This window comes from Nothoprocta perdicaria, unplaced genomic scaffold, assembly GCF_003342845.1.
Source record: "Nothoprocta perdicaria isolate Ctin4 unplaced genomic scaffold, notPer1 scaffold_64, whole genome shotgun sequence".
NCBI lineage: Eukaryota > Metazoa > Chordata > Aves > Tinamiformes > Tinamidae > Nothoprocta > Nothoprocta perdicaria.
Genome location: NW_020455910.1, coordinates 1,966,203 through 1,987,227, shown reverse-complemented (window position 1 = coordinate 1,987,227; position 21,025 = coordinate 1,966,203). Strand labels below are relative to the sequence as shown.

Here is a 21,025-nt window from a genome sequence, read left to right as displayed (position 1 = left end):
CTGGCTCTGGAGACACCTAAGGTGCTAGAATTCCTCTATTTGATTCCAGAGTTGCCACGGCATGTGATATGAAGTGCAGCACATGGAGAAGCAAGCCCTTGGTAAGGGAGGCCTCCTTCAGCAAAATGTGGGTCTGTGCAGTTGCCTTCAAGCCTGTGGTGAAGCCCCTCAGAGGGCCTGGCTTGGCTTTAGCCACAGGGCAAACACTGGAATCCTTGAGTTAGTATCAAAATAAATGACTTGTGCCGCCCTCATCTCCCATCCAGGCAACCCAGCCCTGAGTTTTGCTGCGAGAGAACTGCCATAAGGAGCTCCCTGGGCTCCTGCTTGTGATTCAGAAGGAGCTGACATCTTGTTAGGGCATCCCAAGCTGCTCTTTGGAGCAACCTCTTTCTCTTCATCAATTGTATAAAGAATATGATACTGATATGTAGCTTAGTCACTGAGTTATACGCCATGAACAATCTATCTTTTTAGGTGCTGTAATAGCTGTGCTGTTTATTACAGGAAAGCTCAATTCTGTCCTCAACAGAGAGAAGCATCTAAAAAGAAGCCGGTGAAGGCCTAATGAAGGCTACCTCTTGGATCAATTTTGTCACTTTGAGAAATCAATTTTAAGGTGCTGCTCATTTATTTATTCTGACCATTCTTAACCCCATTCACCTAACTTACTGTTTCCAAGGGAAAGCTGCTCCCGCTGGCAGTGCTGGCAGATGGAGCAGAGACACGGGCCTTGCTTTGTTCATGATCCTGGMAGCGCTGGTTCAAAGCCAGACCCTGGTAAATTGTTATAAACTTGACATGCTCTTATCTGGCTTGCTCGTGTTCCCAGTCGTTTCTGTGTCCTTGCCCTACCAAGTCGTACTCGGCCCAAGCTGGTTCTTTCTCAGTTAAGACTCAACTGCATTTACTGTGCTGTGTTGACTTAGATTAATGAGGATGAAACTAGATACTCAGCAGAGTAAATGAGAAGGTGACAGAGGTGTATGCTTTTCTGTAGCAACTGCTCTTGCTGTACTTTCCATGGTATCTGAGGAGAACTAYATTTGGATTACTGCAGAATTTTTCTACCTTATTGTTTTTGATGTCTGTTTTGAGTTTTTGGTTTTGTGTTTTAAAGAAACCAGTGGGATGTTTTTTCCTCCTACATTTTGCAATGAGTTCAGAACTTCTTGCCTGTGAGGAGGACTCCTGCTTCCCGCTTTAGGGAGAAGATGCTGCCAGTGCTGGGCAGTGCTCCTACTGTGGCACTCACATGGGGCATCCAACACAGAGGTTGTCCCACTGCAGGAGTTCCCTCCTGGGAACCACCGTCCCCCTTGCAGACACGTCCCCTGCCTAAGAGATGGGTCCTTCTCCCTCTGCCTCTCCCTGGGGAGGGTGGTGGCGGCTGTGGGGAAGCAGCAAGGACCAGCCATGGGGGCAGTCCCCGAGCTGGGACCCACACAGAGCCACAGAGCCGTCGTGTCCCCTGCTCGTCGTCTTCCCSAGCCCTGGAGTTCTCTGCTGGCTCWGAACTGCTGAGGCAGAGGCTGGAAAGCTCCTGATGAGCAGCCCACACTCCTCAGACAGCTCTGATCCCTGCAGCCTTATTTACCCCGTAGCCCGCTCTCTTTCCCGCTAGCCGGGGATTACGTGTTCACGGGGTGTCTCCTCCAAGCTGCTGTGCGAGCCGCGTGCCTCTGCTCCAAGCCATGCAGCAAGCCACATGTCAGCACTATTTTCTCTCCAGGACATGAGGGAGGCAGTGGGTAGAGAAGAGCTTTCCTCACCTTTGAGCCCAGCTCATTTCCTCCAGAGGATGACGCTGGGCAGCAAAATGCAGCCCTGAACWGGCTACGCTGGGGCAGGGGTTTGTTTTACTCCCCATATAATGGGGAGTATGCTGCACTGGAGATGCTGACAGAGAGGAGGCAGGACACTTTACCACTTCCCTTCTCCCCCAGTCCAAGCCTGCTGTCTGTGGCCTTTCTTAGAAACATATTTATATTTGAATTAATCTTTTTAGGCCCCAGATGCATGTCACATTGCCCGAAGAGAGCATCCATCAGTGCACCCTGCCTTGCGGTCCCTTGGGCTCTGCACAGCCCAACAGCTCTGCTCTCTCCCTCGCATGTCCCAGGGCAGCGACGCAGGCTGATTTTGGCCTCATTCTCTAGCAGCGGGGCTCAAGTTCCCATGAATTTCTGCAGGGCACACAGAGAATTTCAGTCCTAGTTTTCCTATGGCTTCTGAAGTATCACATACATCTGCAACACTGTGGAGGTTGTAAATAAAGACAAGCAACGGAGCTGCTGGGCTGTTAAAATGTCAGGATCACGGTCCATATACCGGGCAAGCTGAGCAGGAGTCCCAGGTGAAAGCCTTAGAAAAGCTGTGATGATCTATACGGCTTTCCCATCTTCTGCGGAGATTATTAATCATTTAATAGCAAAGGTATTACACAGGCAGCTAAAGCATTTCTAGTGTTTCCTAGTCCAGCTAGTGGTTCATAAACTCTCTCAGGTCCTAAGGAAATAATAAAAATTRAAATGACAGTAACTGGACTCACAGGAATGTCCAGCACAGTAGGAGCCTGGAGTTTTCCCTAGTTCCCAGATGTAAGCGAGTCAGCCAAACCACACACACTTGTCCTCACTGTACATCCATCTGCAAATCTGCAATTGCCTCCTCCTCTCCTCTCCTCTCCTCTCCTCTCCTCTCCTCTCCTCTCCTCTCCTTCCGTATTATTTGTTTTCTAAAATAGAAAAGCTATATTTTACAACTATTTATAAGTGCTCAGGTAAATGTGCTCTGCTTAGTAGAGCACTCATTGCTGTCCCTACGGTAATGCCATAGGGACCAGGCTAAATCCTGAATTTATGGATGAGCAGTCATTTGCAGAAGAACTGATGCTGCACTGGCATTTCCAGGCATTTTGCACTATGCTGGCTCTGCTTCTCTTCATATGACAGGACTATTTTCCCACTGCAGTAACAGAATTTTGAAAATACTGCACAAGCCAGTCCTGGGCACACTTACAAATTTATAAGTGCGAATAGAAATATTAAGGGAATCCTGGTTCCTTGAAAGTCAAAGGCATATCTGTCATTAACTTGSTGGGAGCCATAATTTCATTACTATGACTCAGTAAATCTATTTTCAGCTGATGTTATGTCAAGGAGCCTCTCTGAAGAGGCTCTCACAAAGTCTGCATCTGCTTTTTTTCTGTTTGCTATTGATAGAGCAGTGTTGAGAATAACGGCTAGTATTTCTGTTGTTATCATTTGTCAGCACAAGTACATTTAGCTAACAACTTCAGGACCTTCACTAGCACAAAAATTCATGTATCCTGTAGCCTTAACTTATTGTATTTTGTATACACAGTTTCTGGTAAAAAAAAAAATCAGCAAATGTAACAATCCTAGAAACTTCTTTAACTAACTTCTAACTTCTAACTAACTTCTTTAGAAAATGACAAATAAAAAGAGGACACAAGATGGGTATGTGAAAGTCTGATGTATTATCTCAGAAAATAAATGCTTCCTTGTGTTTGAACAAATATAGTCATACTGCAAAGAAAAAAACAAGCAAACAAAAAAACCCCCAAAATCTTAATTCTCTCTGGCCAGCTATTTCCAGTAACTACAAAAGGCAGTAGCCTGATTCAGCTGTCTTTACTCAGTAAGGCACTAAACCTGAGGGAGTCAAAGAATAAAAGGAGACATTAATTCAGACGTTCATTYGTAATTTAACTGCCTGGGAAAAGTTCCCTTTACCAAATGGAAATGAGGTTGCCTGGCCCACAAGCCATCCATTTACTGCCTTTCAGGGTTCACTGCAGAAGCCTCAATAAAAAATACAGAAAATACAATTTTCAAATGTAGATGGAAATTCCCAATGTACTTGATCTGACAGCTATAGCATTACAAAACAGAATTACTATTTTAAAGCCTTGGGCACTGGCAGGCCTCTGATGTCGGCTATATAAAACCACACTGACAGACAGTTATTACCAAGGTTAATCTCTGAGAATTAGGACAAGGCAGTCAGTTTTAATATGTCAGAAGCAGCTAGGAGCCCATCTGTATCTACTATGGTCCTTACTTTCTTAAATCGAGTTATATAAAAAGATTTTTACTCAGAAGTTGTAGTTGCTTTCAATCAAGACAAGTAAAGTAGCAGTTGTCCCTATGCCCTCAAGTTATTCCTCCTATACCTGAGGCCCAGGAGTTCTGACACATCATGCCATAATTATTTTTCTCATGTATGGAGCTATTCCTTCTTCTGCTGATATTTTATGGACGTTAACAGGAATAATTAAAGAACTTAAAACCTTTTGCTGTGGATAGGTTATTCTCAGCACCAGTATAACTAGCATGAGACCTCACTTCAGACTTCAGTGAGAAATGTTGAGTGAATCCATTTTATAAAATGCAGATACAGAGACATTTTTATCAAAATCACATAGAGGACAACATTTTCTAAATACTACTCAAAATTTTAARGCAGACCAACAAGCAAACAAACCAAAGCACTATCAAAGCATTTTTAAAAGTTATGGAAGAAAGAAGTATTTTTCCTCAGAAGGGATAGGAAGCTTCTCTAGGAGATATAAATGGGTCTAAATCACTCTTCCCTGAAATTGCTTTGAAGCTTTGCTATGTCTTTTGGCAAGTGCAGGAAGCAGCTCTGTATTATCACTACCACAGTGATACATRGTTAATATTTATTCTTGCATGTGTTACCACAGGCTTGCACAAGTCACGCCATATGCACATGAGGGGTGAGTAACTATGCGCAGCGGGGATGAACACTTTCAGGCCATTATATAAATAGCAGCATGTGTCTTTATGCATGTGCAGGCACTAAAAGACACTCCGCACGGAAGACCAGAGACTTCACAGCACCCTGTGTCGCACAAAATCCCACTGGAGGGATCCAGCATCACTTGAGGGACCACATCTCCATGACAAGGAGAAGTCAAAGCTCTGTCCTCACCTAGTCAGATAACAGCATAGCAGATAAGATTATTAACATAGTACACAAGGCTATTAATAGGTAAGCTTCTTGAACCATGCCATAAATACACCTTTCACAATAAAAATGTAACTATAAGATACCGTAGTAAAAAAATGACCAAAGCATAATTACAGAAACTATAGGATACCTACATAACTGCTGGAGAGCAATGAGTGTGAATAGTTAAACATCAGGTACTTACTGGCATCATCCATAAATTCAAATTCACCCCCTAACTCCGCACTTGTTAGGTGGTACTGGTCAGGATCGGTGAGGGCGCTCAGCAGGATCAGCAGCACCACCGAATTGATGATCTGCAGAGAGGAACAAGGAAGGGCATCAGGCTGTGAACGTGTGCAATGAAAACAGTCCGGAAAAGATATGCCCACCACAGGCTACACTGACTATGGTGGTGTTGGACTGCAAAATTTAAAGTATTTAGCTGACACTTCAATTAGTAGCTCTGGTTTGTATAAAAATAAGTATTTTTCCCCAGTGGCTRGAGAATGAAACAACAGCTTAGGTTACACCTTTTCCCTCCCACAACCCCAGACAAGTTACCAGTGCTCTTTCAGGTTGTAAAACATGCTAGAACATCCATCTCTGTTTGTGCTGTTGCAAAAACTAAAACCAATTTAAAAACAATCATCCCGAGAACGAGCACTGTAGTCAGTGATGACTAGCACGCAGAGCTGGGATTGAAGACATGTCCTGGTAAATTGCTTAATGATCAAGGAGAAGGTGATTTGCTGGGGGAGACTGAACTCTCAGGCCAAGGAAGATGAGCTGATTCACATGAACCTCCTAAATAAGAAGACCCAAGGAGGCAAGAGTAGGTGGCAATATTAGCCCAGTGGCCAATGCACMTTTTCCTATGTCTCATGCCACAGAGAGAAACTCACATACACCGAGATTTGTATAAGACACAACAAGTGAACAAGCAAGAAAATAAAAGAGAAAATTAGTAGAACCTGACTGCCAAGTACGAGACATTAAAGGAACGCAGAGGTAGCCAAGAACTGTATTTTGAAACACGTCTGACCAAAATGCTCAGATCACATTGAGGTGAGTAGGACTAATTGAAGAAAARAGATTGCACAGCATGAAATAACACAACCTGGCTAAAAGTTTATCCTCCAGAACTAGGGAGATAAGTGATTAAATGGTACACTGGGAGAGCTGGATTTTTACTGCAATGGTTCTGAATTCGAAGACATCCCAATCTGATCACAGGTTACAAATAGCAACAAAAGGGTAAGAACACAGGCTTAGATAGAGGAACAGGCTATCTTGGATAAGCTAAATGTTTTTGATGTGTAAATTCCACCAAGTTGAGCCAATTTCAACTCTGTTACCAATGATCTTTGAAAGGCACTTGAGAATAGGTCAGGTTCATGAGATGTGGAAAGGGCAAGGCCAGTGTGTGCCGTTAGAAAGCTGAAAGGTCACACAGAGAACTGCTGGTTAGAGTGTGAGATTTAAGAATAAAGGGACCCAAGAGCAAATAATCAAGCCTGAATGGCACTCAGAACTGCTAAGGTCAGAAGCAACAACCAGCATGGATTTGTCAAGGACAAACTATTAAACCATCCCATCCTTCTTCTCTGACAGGTCTTACAGACAGGGGAAAAGTGGCAGATATCATCCCTGTCCATCTTAGCAGGGCTTTGGGCATAATCCTTTATCAAATTCTCATAAAAGAGCTAAGAACACATTGCTTGGTTGGAAGGGCAGACAGGTGACTCAGCCAGGTGGGCAGCTGTAATAAAAGAAGAGTTCTCATGGATTCACAGTCACCATGGGAAATATATGGAATGGAGTTCTCCAGCATTGCTGAAATACTCACTGCTGTCACTTGTGACTAGTATCTTTGCTTACTTTGCAGGCCATGCCAAGCTGTAAGCACTTTAGAAGAGACAAATTAAGAAGATTTTGATCAACTATAGCAAAAGCCTGAAATAAATACAGCATAATTTTATAAGGGCAAATGCAAAGCACCAGATTTGTGACAACTGCTGTGACATATGACTCAATAGGTAACAGTTCTCCAAAAAGGTGTCTGGGTATGACAACGAGCAAACTCTGACTCTGAGTCAGTGTCAGCTCCCCTCTGGAGCTGTGTCACGCGGGGCAGCGTGGCAGGAACACGAGCATTAGACCTACACAGCATCCTTCCCTTGACAGGACCACAGGGTCCTCACGAAGGCCTTTGGGGTCCTACCTAGAGGGACCCAGCCACAAGAACAAGGAGTCATTGGGCTTCCAGAAAGCATGACTGGTAGAGAAAATAACTGCAGGTGTTTAGTGCAGTGAAAATTAGAAGGAGGCAGGTGGAGAGTCGTTCATGGGAGTCGTTCATAAGCAGGAAGGCAAGGAAAAGGAGGAGGCAATAAACACTTTCCCAGACACACTGCGAGATGAGTAAAATAAGACATTTAAATTAGAGCAAAGGGAGATTTAGGATCAACAACTTGCTGAGCAAGAATAATCAGACTTTCTAAGCGTGTTAAGCAGTCTTCATTACCGCATTTTTTTATAGAACAGCTGGATAATTTTGCATTAGGGATGCTGTAGCCATACACAGTCTTGTATGAAGATGGCATTGAAGATGGATCAGATGGATTTGGCGATGAACATGAATCAGATGATCTTCAGCATCTGAACTGATATTCCATAAATCCTCTCAATTTTTAAAATTATTTATAACTTACACTGCATTCCAGTAATTGCTTTATATTCTTTTGTAGGATGAGAGAGGGTAGACGCCAGAAATACATGTTCCTTAATACGAGTACTCAAAATAATCATCACAAATATATATAATATTGGCATTTTAAAGACATACAAGTTTTATCTTTTGCATAGATACAGACTGAAAGAGTCATAAAATACTGATACAGACACATCTCCACTGAGTTATGTCCAGATTCAGACTACACGTTTATCAGAGCAGTCTTTGAGTGTCTCTCTAATACACTGAATGTATTTGCTCGATCTAAAACCTCCTGCAGTCGATGGGAATTTATCTAATGCCGTCAGTGCATCACTATTCTTTTCCATGAGGTTTTTATCCTGAGCTTCTCTTAATGTTCTCTGAGCATTTTCCAAAACTACTGTCAACAGGACAAGTGCAAAACAGCAGGTAATTTTTCTCTCGACTTCTTTTTCAGAGAAGAAAGGGCACACAGTTGGCTGTATTGGGTTTGGGGATTGTTTTYGAAGAGATGCAACCCAGAATTTTGGATAATGCTTCAACGCAGAAATTTAACATGCCTAAAAACTTACTGATGTAGCATCGTCTTAGGAGACATAATCAAGTAAAAGAGCATAAAGTGATTCCCTGCTGACATATGCAGTTGATATGAGGAACAGAGTTGAAACCTCTGTTCTAGGAAAAGCAAAGTATGTTTTGTTCTTCTCTCAGTGGCGCCAAGATTTCCTTCAAGATATTTTATATTACTTCAATAACAAATAATGCAGTGACTAATCAACATTATGCAAAGCTTCAGGAAGAAACTAATCCCTGTGCCTCCCCTCTGAGACTCGCTGTCCTCCTTTTACAGATCGAAAAAAATGGACACATGTTCCTGAACATGCGTCAAGGCGGTGTTCAGCTGTGAGAATAAAATGCAAGTGACCAGCTGGTCTAACTGCTGCTGTTAGGTACGCCCCTCGTACCTCGGACAGAGTTAGGTACGCCCCTCATACCTCGGATGGACAAAGGCAGAGAGAGAGATCTAAGTACGCGAGATATTTTATTACCAGCTAGCTGGGGTCCAAGGCTCACCCTAGAAGGGGATCTTGCCAGGGACCCTGAGGCATCTACGCGAGAGGTTTTTATACATTTTGAAGTAAGGACACAAGATCATTAATCTCCCTCCCCACCCCTTGCCATTTTGTCTTTTCGGGATTGGCTGATCTTCTTATCTTTCTCTTTGAAAACTTTTCCAAACTGTCCAAGTGTGGGKGTATCCTTTATGAAGTTCCTGCAAAACCGCTCAAGTGTGATTTTCTTATCTGTCCAAGTTTGGGTGAATGATTTAGAAGCGTCCTTGATGCGCGTTATCGATGCTCACGATTTACGATCTTCCAATTAGTCCAGGCGTGGGTCATAATTTATGATCTTCCAATTAGTCCAAGCGTGGGTAGTTTGTCCTTCACTGCTTATGACCAAAGTACCACCCAGAGCCTGCCTGTCTTGGCAGGACAGGGCCCCGAGGGCACTGACAACCCCCACTGTTCCGGTCACCCTCCAGGCTCCCCGACCAGCCCCCATTTCGGCCCAGGCCAGGGCCCTCAGTGCTGCCCTGCGCCRCCACCACCACGTTGCTGGCTTCAGCCCCAGCTCCTGGGTGGACCTCCTGGGTGGACCTCTCAGACGCACATTGGAGTTTGACTCGAGGCCTGTCTCTGGCCACATCCCCTCTTGCTGATGGATGGTCCCTGGCCCTGGTTCAGTGTTTGCGATAGAGGGGGCAAATCTCCCTGGTAAGATTTTCATAGAAGGACAAATTGAGTCTTTTTGGGGGAGGGTCCCTGACAGGGACAAGGGGAAGGATGGCACACTCTCAAGGCCTTGCTCTCTTGTGACTGAGAACAAAAATGTGAAGTTGCATCACAGCAAAGCCCTGCCTTCTGCATAAAACCAAAGAGGGAAGAGGGAGGGTGCTATGGGTAGTGTTGGGAGACAGGCGACGGATCTCAGGTTAAAAAAACAGCTCTTCAGAAAAAACAGCCCAAGAGGTCCTAACGAGACTGCACATAGGAGACAGCTCTCACACAGAATCTTAGAAGTGTCCAGCTATCCTCCTGCCCTAATGCAGGAAGGAAAAAGCACRGATGAAAAATATTCACTTTCTTGTCCAAGCAGAAGAGGAAAAGAACATGATGCTTTTGCACAGAGCCAAGAGATTTGTTTAAAGAAAAGAGAAAAATGGACTTTTTTTTCCACTATGTACAACAGGAAGCATTCTGGAAAAGACAGGTGGTCCAATACTGTTTTTTTCCTACTTTGGGCTTATAAAACATGATTTCATAAAACAAGACATTTTAAATAGCACCATCTCTTTGAGTGAGAAGGTGTTTTCAGGCATGATAGAGCCAGGCAGCCCATGGCCAGGGCAGGACCAGCAGCACCAGCAGCACCAGCCGCTCTTATGGCTTCTGCAGCAACAGAGTCTCCCTGTGTCTGACCCCAGGGAGCTCTGCTAGTTGGGGTGATCCAGGGTTTTATAAACCACATAATGCACTAGAATCTCAGAATGACTTGTCCTCTTTGCCATAGCATTTCCTTCAGAGACCAGCAGTAAATGATGGGGACTCATGGAGATAAAACACAGGAGAAAGAAAATGTGACCCATGTGTCGATGCAAAAATAAACAGCACATTTTCATTTTGGACGCTTCACAGCACTGCATGGTGTTTATCCCCTCTTATCTGAAATTAAACAAGCCCCAGTAACTCCTGGGAACATACTATTAATACAGATCTTTTTCCTACCTCAATATAAATGGAAAGTGTTCAAGTTTAATATCTAAGTCTATAAAAACTAAAAGAATTCTCARGTGTTACATTAGCTAGATGAGTTGAAGTAAAATAGCTCTGATAAAGGAGTTTGTAAGAGAAAATATTAAACATACTTTAATTTGACATGTTGCATTAAAATATGCCAGTGTTTTTATTAAACACTATAGGGTCTGTTGGGCAAATATCCTATATCACAGTTGTCTCTGCAATTTCCAATGTAGTGAAGAGAGTTACTTATGCTTATAGGAATTAAAACAAAAAACAAGACAGAACTAACTTTGCTTGTACTGGTAATTCAATTGGCCCCTGTATCCGTGTGTGAAGCATTCTGTGCACTGTCTCTTTGGGGAAACTTCTAATTCTGGTTTAACATCCCCAGCCTTCTGTAATCTGTATTAGAGAATGAGAACTGAATGATACAGGGGGCTATTGCCAYAGGCATCAGCACAGCTGAGGGTGCAGTCCTCTGCTTGCCCCAGTCCYTACCTGCTGCAAGAGGCAATGGCCACAACAAAACCCCTGTGACTGAGCATTGAGAAAGAGCAGGTTTCTGCAAAGACTGAGTGATGGCCCAGCCCCAGGACTGGCCGCCGGAACACTCCAACCTCGGCTGGCTTTGAATTGGTAAATACAATTCTAGCAGACATTAACCAAAAAAAAAAAAAAGCACAAAACTAGAGGATTTAGTTTGTTATCTCTACAGAAATAACAACAAAGGAAACTACTTATCACATTATTTTTGCRGGTTAAGATATCCTAAGTGCTTCTAAACAAAACGAATAAACTCTCAAGAAAAATCCCATCCACTCTATCCCCCACACAGAAAGATCATTTTGGGGCTGTAAGTTTCCATCTGCTGTAAAAGCAAAACCCCACACTTAAATTCTTTTGCTCCTTGAACCTAGATACTTTATGCTATTGTATAGTATAGTACATACCTTATACTACTTGGCTGAGGTCAGTATTACTATTAAAATACTATTAAGAAGTATCACTATTAAAGAAAAAAAYTGCTCTATTTATCTTTTGCCTCCTGTCTGACATGTTCTTTGCATTTCTCTTGCAAGGAAACATTCACCATAGAAGACATTAATAAAAACAAGAACATTTTTTTACCATGAAGAGGATGCACAATCCTGTAGAGGTCTGAGCTGCTAAGGAAAGAAGGAGAARGAAAATTCTGGCTGTCAGCAAGATACTTCTCAGTGGTGGCCTGTGACAGGACAAGGGGTAATGGGTTTAAGTTGAAATCCAGGCAGTTCCATCTCCATGTGAGGAGGAACTTCTTCACTGTGAGGGTGACAGAGCCCTGGCACAGGCTGYMCAGGGAGGCTGTGGAGTCTCCTTCTCTGGAGGTCTCCAAACCCACCTGGATGCCGCCCTGTGCCCCGTGCTCTGGGTGTCCCTGCTGGAGCAGGGGATTTGGGACTGGATGATCTCTAGAGGTCCCTTCCAACCTCAACCATCCTGTGATTCTGTCATCCTTCTTGCTTCGTTTCTCTCCCATTGAAGCCTTCTGCCTCACACTGCTTAAAATACATCTACTCTCCAATGTGGAAGGTAGGGATAACCTACAAATACATTCTAACAAAATAATTAAATAGTACAGAGAAGAAAACCCAGCGACAATAAGTTACCTTTTTACCTAATGAAAGCATAACACTGAAGGGCAGCTAAAAGCTGGACAGGCAAAAATGGATTAAAAGGAAATCCTTCATGTCATTTACTAGGGGAACTCATTATCAGAAACTCCTATGGATGCCAAAAGGTTGGAAGAATACAGAAAATGTTGAATGTATATTCAGAAAAAGTATGTGCTTACCCATAAAATCTTAAAATATGTATTTTACATGTGTATATATATATATATATATAGATATGCCGTAATGCTTCAGACTAATTGACCAACCTTAAAAATAACTGGGGAATAAGAGAAAATGCTTTCCCTGCACAAATCATTCTTTCTTAGTAGCCTGTGTGGCTTCTTAAAGCCTATGTTTTGAGCTGCTATCTGAAAACTGCACTGCAACAGGGAGAACATTAGTCAGATCAGAAGCAGCAATTAAGTTTTCGTGTTCTTTAATCTGAGAAGATGGTTGAGTCTGGAATTCTGTGGCTTATTTTTTTTGTATTACTCATAAGAAGTTAAAGAAGGGTTCAGGCAGGCTCAGACCAGCGTATTATAGAGAGCACATTTTAGAGAACTAAATAAAATATTTTAATCAGGTTTTATGTATAATAGTGTCTTTGATTATTATAATGACTTTTAATGACTTTTAATGATTGAACTTTCAAGTCTATACTGATTAAATTGATATAGGAAGTCCAGCATAATTCATCAGCACTCTTCTATACAAATGACTCAACTAATGCCTTTTAACAGGCCTAAAACCCAAACCACAAGAGGCCTGTCACTAATGAAATATGGTAATGACTAAATTTGTAAAAGAAAAATTAGATGGACAGACTGTGCAGGATGCACACGAGAGATTTCTGCCTCCCTAGAGATACARTTTAATTTGTTATATAGTTAATCTTAGTTCTTTCATGGTTTAAGGAAATAGGATATTTGTATGCAGATATATTGGTGGTTTCTTTATTATTCTTACATTGCACTTCTTGAAAGTTAAATCTGTGCCTGAGCAAGGTCCTGGAACGACCGCTGAAGCCTTCTGCTTGGACCAGGGAAAACATAATCATATTGCAGGCTCACGTTTAACACACCAGGCTTGCTCACAGCTTTTACTGAAGCACATCCTGGTTCAGCACGTGGTAGAGAAAATGCAGCAAAGAACTGCGAAGTATAAAAATAGAGAGCTGTTGAAACCTTAGTTGAGATTTGTTTGGTTTCTGTGATTTTCTTCCAGTCCTGAGTTGCTGGGTCCTGCGAGTGGCAAGTGAAGTGAGGGCAGACCCGTCAGAACGGTGTCTCTGGTGTGAGCTGTGGCAGCTCCCAGGGCTCTGAGCCTGAACTTGGGCCTGTGACAGAAGAGGCTCCAGCCTGCAGAGCAGTCCCTGGGCCGCGGAGGCCCCRAGGACAGCGGCGGGCCCGCACGGCGGACACCGGCCCACGTGCTCTTAATTAGGCAAAGCACCAGCACTCTGATCAATTATCCGCATGGAGCCGCCATGAGGCAAAGCCAGGGAAACCACGCGAGGCTTCACGGCCGGCGGCAGCAAACGCATCACGTCGCTCTGCAGCTCGGCGCAGCGAATGGGTTACATAAGGAGGAAGGGAGCTCGCCACAGGGCCCRGGATGGTTCCCTGGAGGCAGATAATTCCAAAGACAGTCAACAACGTGCTTGCATTTGCTTGACMTATCTGTGCACAGCTGTTCTGTGGCAGGGAAACGCACCTTTGCAAAGCAAAAATCCCCCCCCCCCCAAATCTGTATTTCTGCCAAAAGCATTTGTTTTGTCCATTTTAAGTAGCTCAATATATCTCCTGACAGAACAAGACCTTGTTCAGCAGAAGGCTGAAATGAAGTGAAAAACAACAGCCACAGCACTTTGAAAAGCTCTTTGAAGCCAGAGGATAAAACCCCTGTAGCCAGAGCTGACTGCAGACGTAAGAARGGAGCAGACCCAGAGCGGGTGCAGGAGCAGAGCACTAGGCTCAAGCCCAAATCACTTCTTCATCGATGCCTTGCTGGCAGATTCAATACATCTGATCGACCAGGAGTTCTTTCTTGCTCCCTCCTCTAGGAGCTTGACTTGGCTTTATGCTGGGTATTTATTTATTTGTAATCTGCCTGCTAGGAGATTTGGGGCTATAACCTCATATTCATCTGCAGACCAACACACAAACTTGCCTGCCCACTTTCAAGCCTTAGTAACTTTAAACTGTCATAGAGGTACAGTAAAAAATGATCCAAGCAATAAAATAGAGAAAAAGAAAGCAACAGAGGAAATTAATCACTGGCTATTTTGCGACATCCGTTCCATATGTCCAGGAATACATAAGGCTAATTGCATTTTCACTGACGTCAGCCTAATCAACGACGAGTTTACAAAGCTTAATGCATCCACCTCTGGCTCACTAGGAGATACATATTAACCTTCAACGGAACCTCTAAACACATTTTACTTGATTAATGTAATTCCCCCTCTTCTTCCCATAAATATATTTGTGGTGTTTGCAAGACATCTTACAAAAGACAAGGGTAAATACAGTGTATTGTACTCTTAGTGTGTTTACTTTCTTTAACAAGCATTTATGTAAACTTTGCTCCTSTAACAACCAACCATCTGTTTGCTCACAGGAGGGAGACAACTGCTCCTTGTAATCCCAGTGAATTTATTACCCCACTTGAAGGGCTTACTTAAAAACAGGCTACATCTTTTAAAAGTTTTCATTTTCTGAATTGATAACTATAATAACTGGAAGAGATGACACTGCTTAGCTGATGCAGATTATCAGCTATGGTTGCATGATTCATGCTCTGTGCGAAAAATCTTGGTGTGGTATCTACGCATATTAGAAAACTCAGATAGGCACAGTGCTAAATGCTCAAAGAAGTTTACAGAAATCCTTGTGTTGTGCTGCAAGCTAAGAAAGAATTGGTAAAATCCGAAAAAACACTGCAAGGATCACAACTCTTAAATGCTTTAAGAAAGCTTTCAAAATAAAGCACAGACGTGCTGATAAAATCTGGTACAAGCAACAAAATGTTGTTATCGTTCTTTTGTGCAATACAACAAACACCAAGCTGGATATTTCCATTGAGAAAAGAAAATACAGGTAACCTGGTGTACTGTGTGGACCAATGAATCCATCCTTTTTTTTTTTTTTTTTTTGGAAATAATCTTTCTGGCCTGATCACAATTTGAACTTCTCAGCCACAGTGAGTGGGTCTTGCAGGCCTTATTGATGTTACGCTTCTAATTTCTCTGGCATGGTACTTCATTTTGCAATTTATCTGCAAAGTCCCTCAAGCACGAAGTGGAGCAAGGAAGAAAGGAGGCAGAATAAGGTCCTATAATACAAACACTAACCCAGGTCTGTGCACAAGGGGTTATTTAAGGAGTCCTCTTTCGTGAAGCTGACAATTAGCTACTAAGTTATTTAAAACTGTTTCTCTAGGTAAGTTATAGAACGTAGTTATTTCAAATGTCCTCCAGAGCAGATGCATTTTCTTCATGCTAATGATTAGTGCTGGTATTTCCTTGGTCTTTCTAGGTCTAAAATACATACATATACTTCAAGTTTCTAGATTAAGTATTTTAGTGCAGGATCATTCATGCATTTCCCACTTGTCTTAAAGATAAGGAAAAGGATGGATCCACTCTAAGAATAAACACTTTGAGTCTCCTCTGATACCTGTCTCAGATGGATATTCAACATGTAATCAAACATATGGGGGAGTTTTACAAAGCAGGCCTCCTGCTTATTCTTTTTTGATAATAAATTCCAATTTTCCTTCCCACTTTCTTCAGGAGCTCTCCCTGAAGTGTTTTTTTTTTTTTTTTTAATCTGTTCTTTTTTTTTACTKTTTTTTTTTTTCCCCCAAGATCTCAGTTTTCATGTTATGAATGGAAGGACAGACAATAAAGAAATTATAAATACCTTTATAATCATGGAGCTCAGGATATAATTTTTTTACTCACTGCAGCCATCTCCACAGCAAGAATCAGGAACCTCAAGTCATTTCAGATCCGATCACGGTCCCTTGCCCCGTCAGCAGAGAAATGTCACCAGCTGCAGACACAACATGTCCTACCAAGGGACGGGACTTGCTCATCTCACTGGCACCACCCAGCTCTGGCCCCTCAAAGAAGCGATARTTAAGATTTTGACGTTAATGTTTCTTTTTACTCCTTCTCCCTTGGAGGACCCCTTGGAAAGCCCCATGCTTGCAGCTCTCCATGGGTGTGTGTGGAAAACACACAAGAAGCTTGGGCTTGAGCAGAACACACAGGCCACAAGATCGTCAGCTTGYATCTTTACAAGGGAAGGWGGAAATTGCTCCCCCTTCTTTGGCTGATGAGCAGGACAAAGGAACTGAGGCAGGTGGGAGACTGAGTGGAGCCAGGAGTGAGGGGAGAGACTGGAGGGACACAAAGGAGTCAAGTGACCTGAGGTGCCAACACGCGGAGGGAGCAGCGAGTTGGGTGTAGGTGCCCGGGCAGGCTGTGACTCCTGAGTCCCTTGGCCCATGGGGAAAAGGAGAGGGCACCGCARCCGGGAAATCAGGATAAAAGGGGGGCTGCGTCCCCCGGCAACCTGAGAGACCCCACGGGGACATTCGAATAAAGTTTTGGGTCTCCTCTGTCTCTTTTTGGACATTCAGTTCTTGACAGCGAGATTTTTCCRCACACATGAGCAGTCAGTGAGGACCTCTGCTCCTTGCAGCGTAAACCAGCATCTTCAGCTCTCTGTAAAACTACCATRGGAATCTCTTAACTGCTATTTAAGCACATGGCCATCATACTGGTTTACACCTGCTTTTGAAAAAGATGAGGAACTAAGCGTGGCCCAGTCCCAAAACACAAACCTTGATTCACCTTTTGACATCAAGTGCACTCTACTGATCTCAGCAGGGCATTCAACTTGAAAAATCAATTGTACAGTGAGACCTTAGTAAGTTCCATTAGGATTCAGCCATGTTAGTAAAAAAAAACAAGTGGGATCCAGACAGAAATTATACAAGTTTTCACAACAATATCCTGAGCAAAAACCAGAACTGAAAAACAACACTAGAAGTGCATTAAACTTTCCCCAAATATCATCTCAAATGCTGAATCCATCCTGGCTAAGAGCTTAGGCTTCTATTTACGTCCCTACCACGTGTCCTTCAGAGGGGACCTGAATGCCTTGACAACTCTCAGTCAATAAAAGCCTCTTATCCTTCCCCTAGCCTTTATATCAGCCCCTCTTTCCCAGGGCAGTGTCCTGAGCTGCAGGACAGCTCTGGGGGTGCAGGGCAGCCCCCAGAGGGGACCCAAGAGGGGYCTAGTTGCCGGGCCCCGGCCCCCACATCCAAGTCAATGGAAATTAATTCTTGTTGTCCTGGATGGGGCCAGTGGAGCCTCTGCGTGTGTTTAGTCCCCTCTGCAGTGCTTGGAGGACATGGAAACCCCCCTGGTAACACTGTCAGCACCGTAGCCACGGCTCCTGCTTTGCTTTTCAAAAAAGGAAAAGGAAATCCAGTTACTCAGGAGGACAACCTGCTGTGTGTATAAACGCTGATAAAGAGCTTACCAGAGAAGGTATTAATTCTGACCCAACAACACTAACGGGATCACTCAGAACTTAGAAAGAAGTCAGCTTTGGCTTGCCCTCCAGTTCCAGGCACGTTTCAGAACCCAAAGTGGATCATTTGAGATGTCACTGCCCTGAACAGCACACCAGCCCAAGTGCCTAAAAGAAATGGAGGTGATTTTCTCATTTTCCCTCTTTTATTTTCAAAGTATGACACTTGCTAGAGCTTTGCGCCCAGAATAAATGTTCCTGTGTTGTTACTTGAGACCTCTGATTTCATGTTTGATACTCTAYAGAGAAGCGTGAAGTTCAGGTCTGGGGGTGAAAAAAACTAAAATAACCAGCAGAATGGGGCTGGTCCCAAGATTTGGAATGAATATTACCCCTTAGCCAGTTATTTACTGGCATTTTTATCCTGAGCACGTCTTTTGCATTCAACACTGTGTCACCCTCCTTAAGCCTCCCTCCCCAAGAGAGCAAAACAGCTCCTGAAATGGGGGCTGTTTTGCAGCCCTATTTGACCTTGGTTTCAGGCATTTGCATCTTACTGACACTGGGCTGCCCCTTTCTTCCTTTAGAAGTTTCATTGGGCATTGAGGCCCCTCGGCGCTGTGTGACAGCATGTATATTATGCAATACTAGAATGCTATACAATGCTGCATTACATTATATTATTTTATATGCAATGCATACAGCTCTAGCAGGAAAAAAAAAAGAAAACCTGAAACACCATAGCTAGGAAACATTAGTATTCTGAGAGCTGTTATACTCTAAAATAGGGCAGAGTTAAATATTTATTTCCTAGCTATTGATACATTAGGAGACTACTGTAAGGGTGCCTGGCTGTTAGAAACACAGCGCTCGCCCCTTCCTTGCASCTCTGGGCAGGGTGCTCGGATGCTGCAGCCACCTGCCCTCAGCTCCCCCCTCTCTCTACTCTTTGTAGAGTCCCAAATCATCAATTAACGCTAAAGGGCTTAAATATTATCCCAGGGAAACAGACTGTTTTTCCACATTCATTCTGACATGACATTCTGCCTCCAGAAATTATCCGRCCTCAAAATCAGATCAACATGTGAAAACGCTATTTCTGAAGCCTGGTAAAACTTAGAAGGTACCGTTTTTCTTCCTTGAGAAGCCTGTTCAACTGAATCATTAACTGAAGCATTAACGGTCACAGAATTAATAAAGCTTACACTTCACAGGTAGTGATACATGAAAAAAAATGACAGGAAAACTATTTATTTTCTAGAGGGATTTTTTCTTTTTGAAGTCATTTCCTGTAAAGCATAATGGCAAACAGTGTGCAGAAAATACATTTGTGTGTTGAAAAAAATCACATTTTCTTTGTTGGTTTGTTTGAACTTTGAGATAAAATTCATAATTCACTTGTGGGTTTGAGAAACACAACCACTTGACTCAAATAGGGGAGATATCCCTATTTATTTAATACTTTATGACTTTTTAGAGCTAACAGAAAGGTTTGGGTTTATTAGAAGCATAAATGCATATTGATATTCTTAATAGCCTTCAACCTTATAATCAAAAGGCTACTGTCAGTTTGAAGCCGTTCTGGAATCTCCCTTGAAAAAGATATCCAAAAAAAAGAAAAAAAAAAAAAAGAAACAAAACAAGAAGATGTGCAAAGAAAATTGTTAATCTTATTCTGCAGAAAATGAAGTAAAATATTGTCAGTAAAATTTAAGCATTGACAATACAATAGATAACTAATCCTAAAACACAGCCAAGCTTTTCTTCCTATCCAAGGCTAGTTGATACACTTCATTATTTCTTCCCCAAGTATCTTTAGTTCTATTAAACGGCAAAAATATTGGTCTTCTTGTCTTTGTGGAGCCCATATGAAGAGGTTTCATTCAACTGAAGACAGAAGGAGATTATAAGCATCCTGGCAGGTTTTAGGTCATCATAGCAAAACTTACTGAAACTCAATTATAACTAGTTAAGGGAGGAAGTCTTTTTTTCCAACACTGTAAGGATCACAGATACAATAAAGGCAAATGAAATATCCTCAGTCTGTGGTATTAGTTGAAGAACAATAAATACCTCAACCAATGCACCATTTTCTCAGTGGTGAAACACGTATTTTCTAGGCTATGGATCATTTTATAYGATTTCTAGGACATTAATGACATCCTTTTAATTACACTAATCGAATTTATTTAACAGGATGCTCTACAATGGAGGGCAGCCCTGCGTTTTTCACTTGCTTTGAGGAGAGCCGCAGCAGTTAGCAAATAAGCCKGGGTCTAATCTGCTTCCGTCTGCAATCATTTGAAAAACGATGCTTGGCAGGCAGCTCTGCCCAGCCTTGGCATCCGACGGAGACTTATTCCTCATACCAAGAGAGGCTGASGACTAAACAGGCTGAGAAGTGCATCTGCATAATCCGGAGTGACAAAGCGGCGCTTTTTACCGCTGTGACACATGTTTGCAAACCCGGCAGCTACGGCAGGGCGGGCTTGGGCAAAGCTGCTTTCCCTGGGAGTTGCCCTAGGGATTGAGGGAAGGTTGTGGGAGGCCGAAGGAGGGCCGCGGGCTGGATGCACCTCCTCCTGCAGGAGCCTTTCCCTGCGTGTTAAGTGGCCTCTGGGACAGAGGGCGACCACAGGAGTTGTGCCTCGAGGGCCAGTTCCTCACTCTCTATATGTCCAAGGAATAGAYGGTTTCCTAGCACCCGGTACCAGGTGGGCCAGGACCAACAACTATCTGACAAACAGCGGCCGGCAGCGATGCAAGAACCTCTGACCCCTTCCCGTGGTCCAAGTGACAAGACATCATCTCCACGCGGCGTGGGCGGCCTGGCAGGGGCTAAGGCGCTTGCAGGGTCCCGCAACGCTGGCCCGAGAAATGCCCCACGAAAGTTTTGGGGCGCCACGAGAGCGCTCGCGCGGGCTCTGCGCCTGCCCCGCGAACCCCCTTTCCGCGGGGACCCCGGGGGTCCCGGCAGCTCCTGCCCCTGCGCGCCCGCAACAGCCGCGGCCGCCCTTCCCCGCGCCTCCCGCGGGGCTGAGGGGGGATTCCGCCCCCCAAAAACGCGGGTTGGCCGCTCACCAGGTACCAGACGCCGAGGAGGATGGTGCCGGTGCGGACATGGCAGCAGAGGCAGCAGCTGTTGGAGTAGAAGCGCGCCCAGGGCGAGCTCAGCATCTCGGCGGCTCCGCTGCGCGCCCCTCCGCGCCTCTGGCCGCGCTGCTCCGCGGGGCGGAGCCGGGGCCGGGACCGGGGCCGGGACCGGGGCTGGGCCGAACCGGGGCCGCCCCTGCGGCGGGCGGGACC

General features: G+C 43.9%; 1 protein-coding gene across 1 annotated transcript in view; it reads right to left on the bottom strand.

Moving 5' to 3' along the window:
- Window positions 1-20,945, bottom strand: part of LAPTM4B (lysosomal protein transmembrane 4 beta) — a 59,286-nt gene extending 38,341 nt beyond the window's left edge. Inside the window, exons 1-2 of the mRNA XM_026050050.1 lie at window positions 20,801-20,945; window positions 5,204-5,315 (exon numbers count right to left, since the gene is read on the bottom strand). Coding sequence (XP_025905835.1) covers window positions 5,204-5,315; window positions 20,801-20,896 — 208 coding nt within the window. The 5' untranslated portion in view covers window positions 20,897-20,945. The remainder of the gene's footprint in view (window positions 1-5,203; window positions 5,316-20,800) is intronic.
- Between the last annotated feature and the right edge of the window lie 80 nt (window positions 20,946-21,025).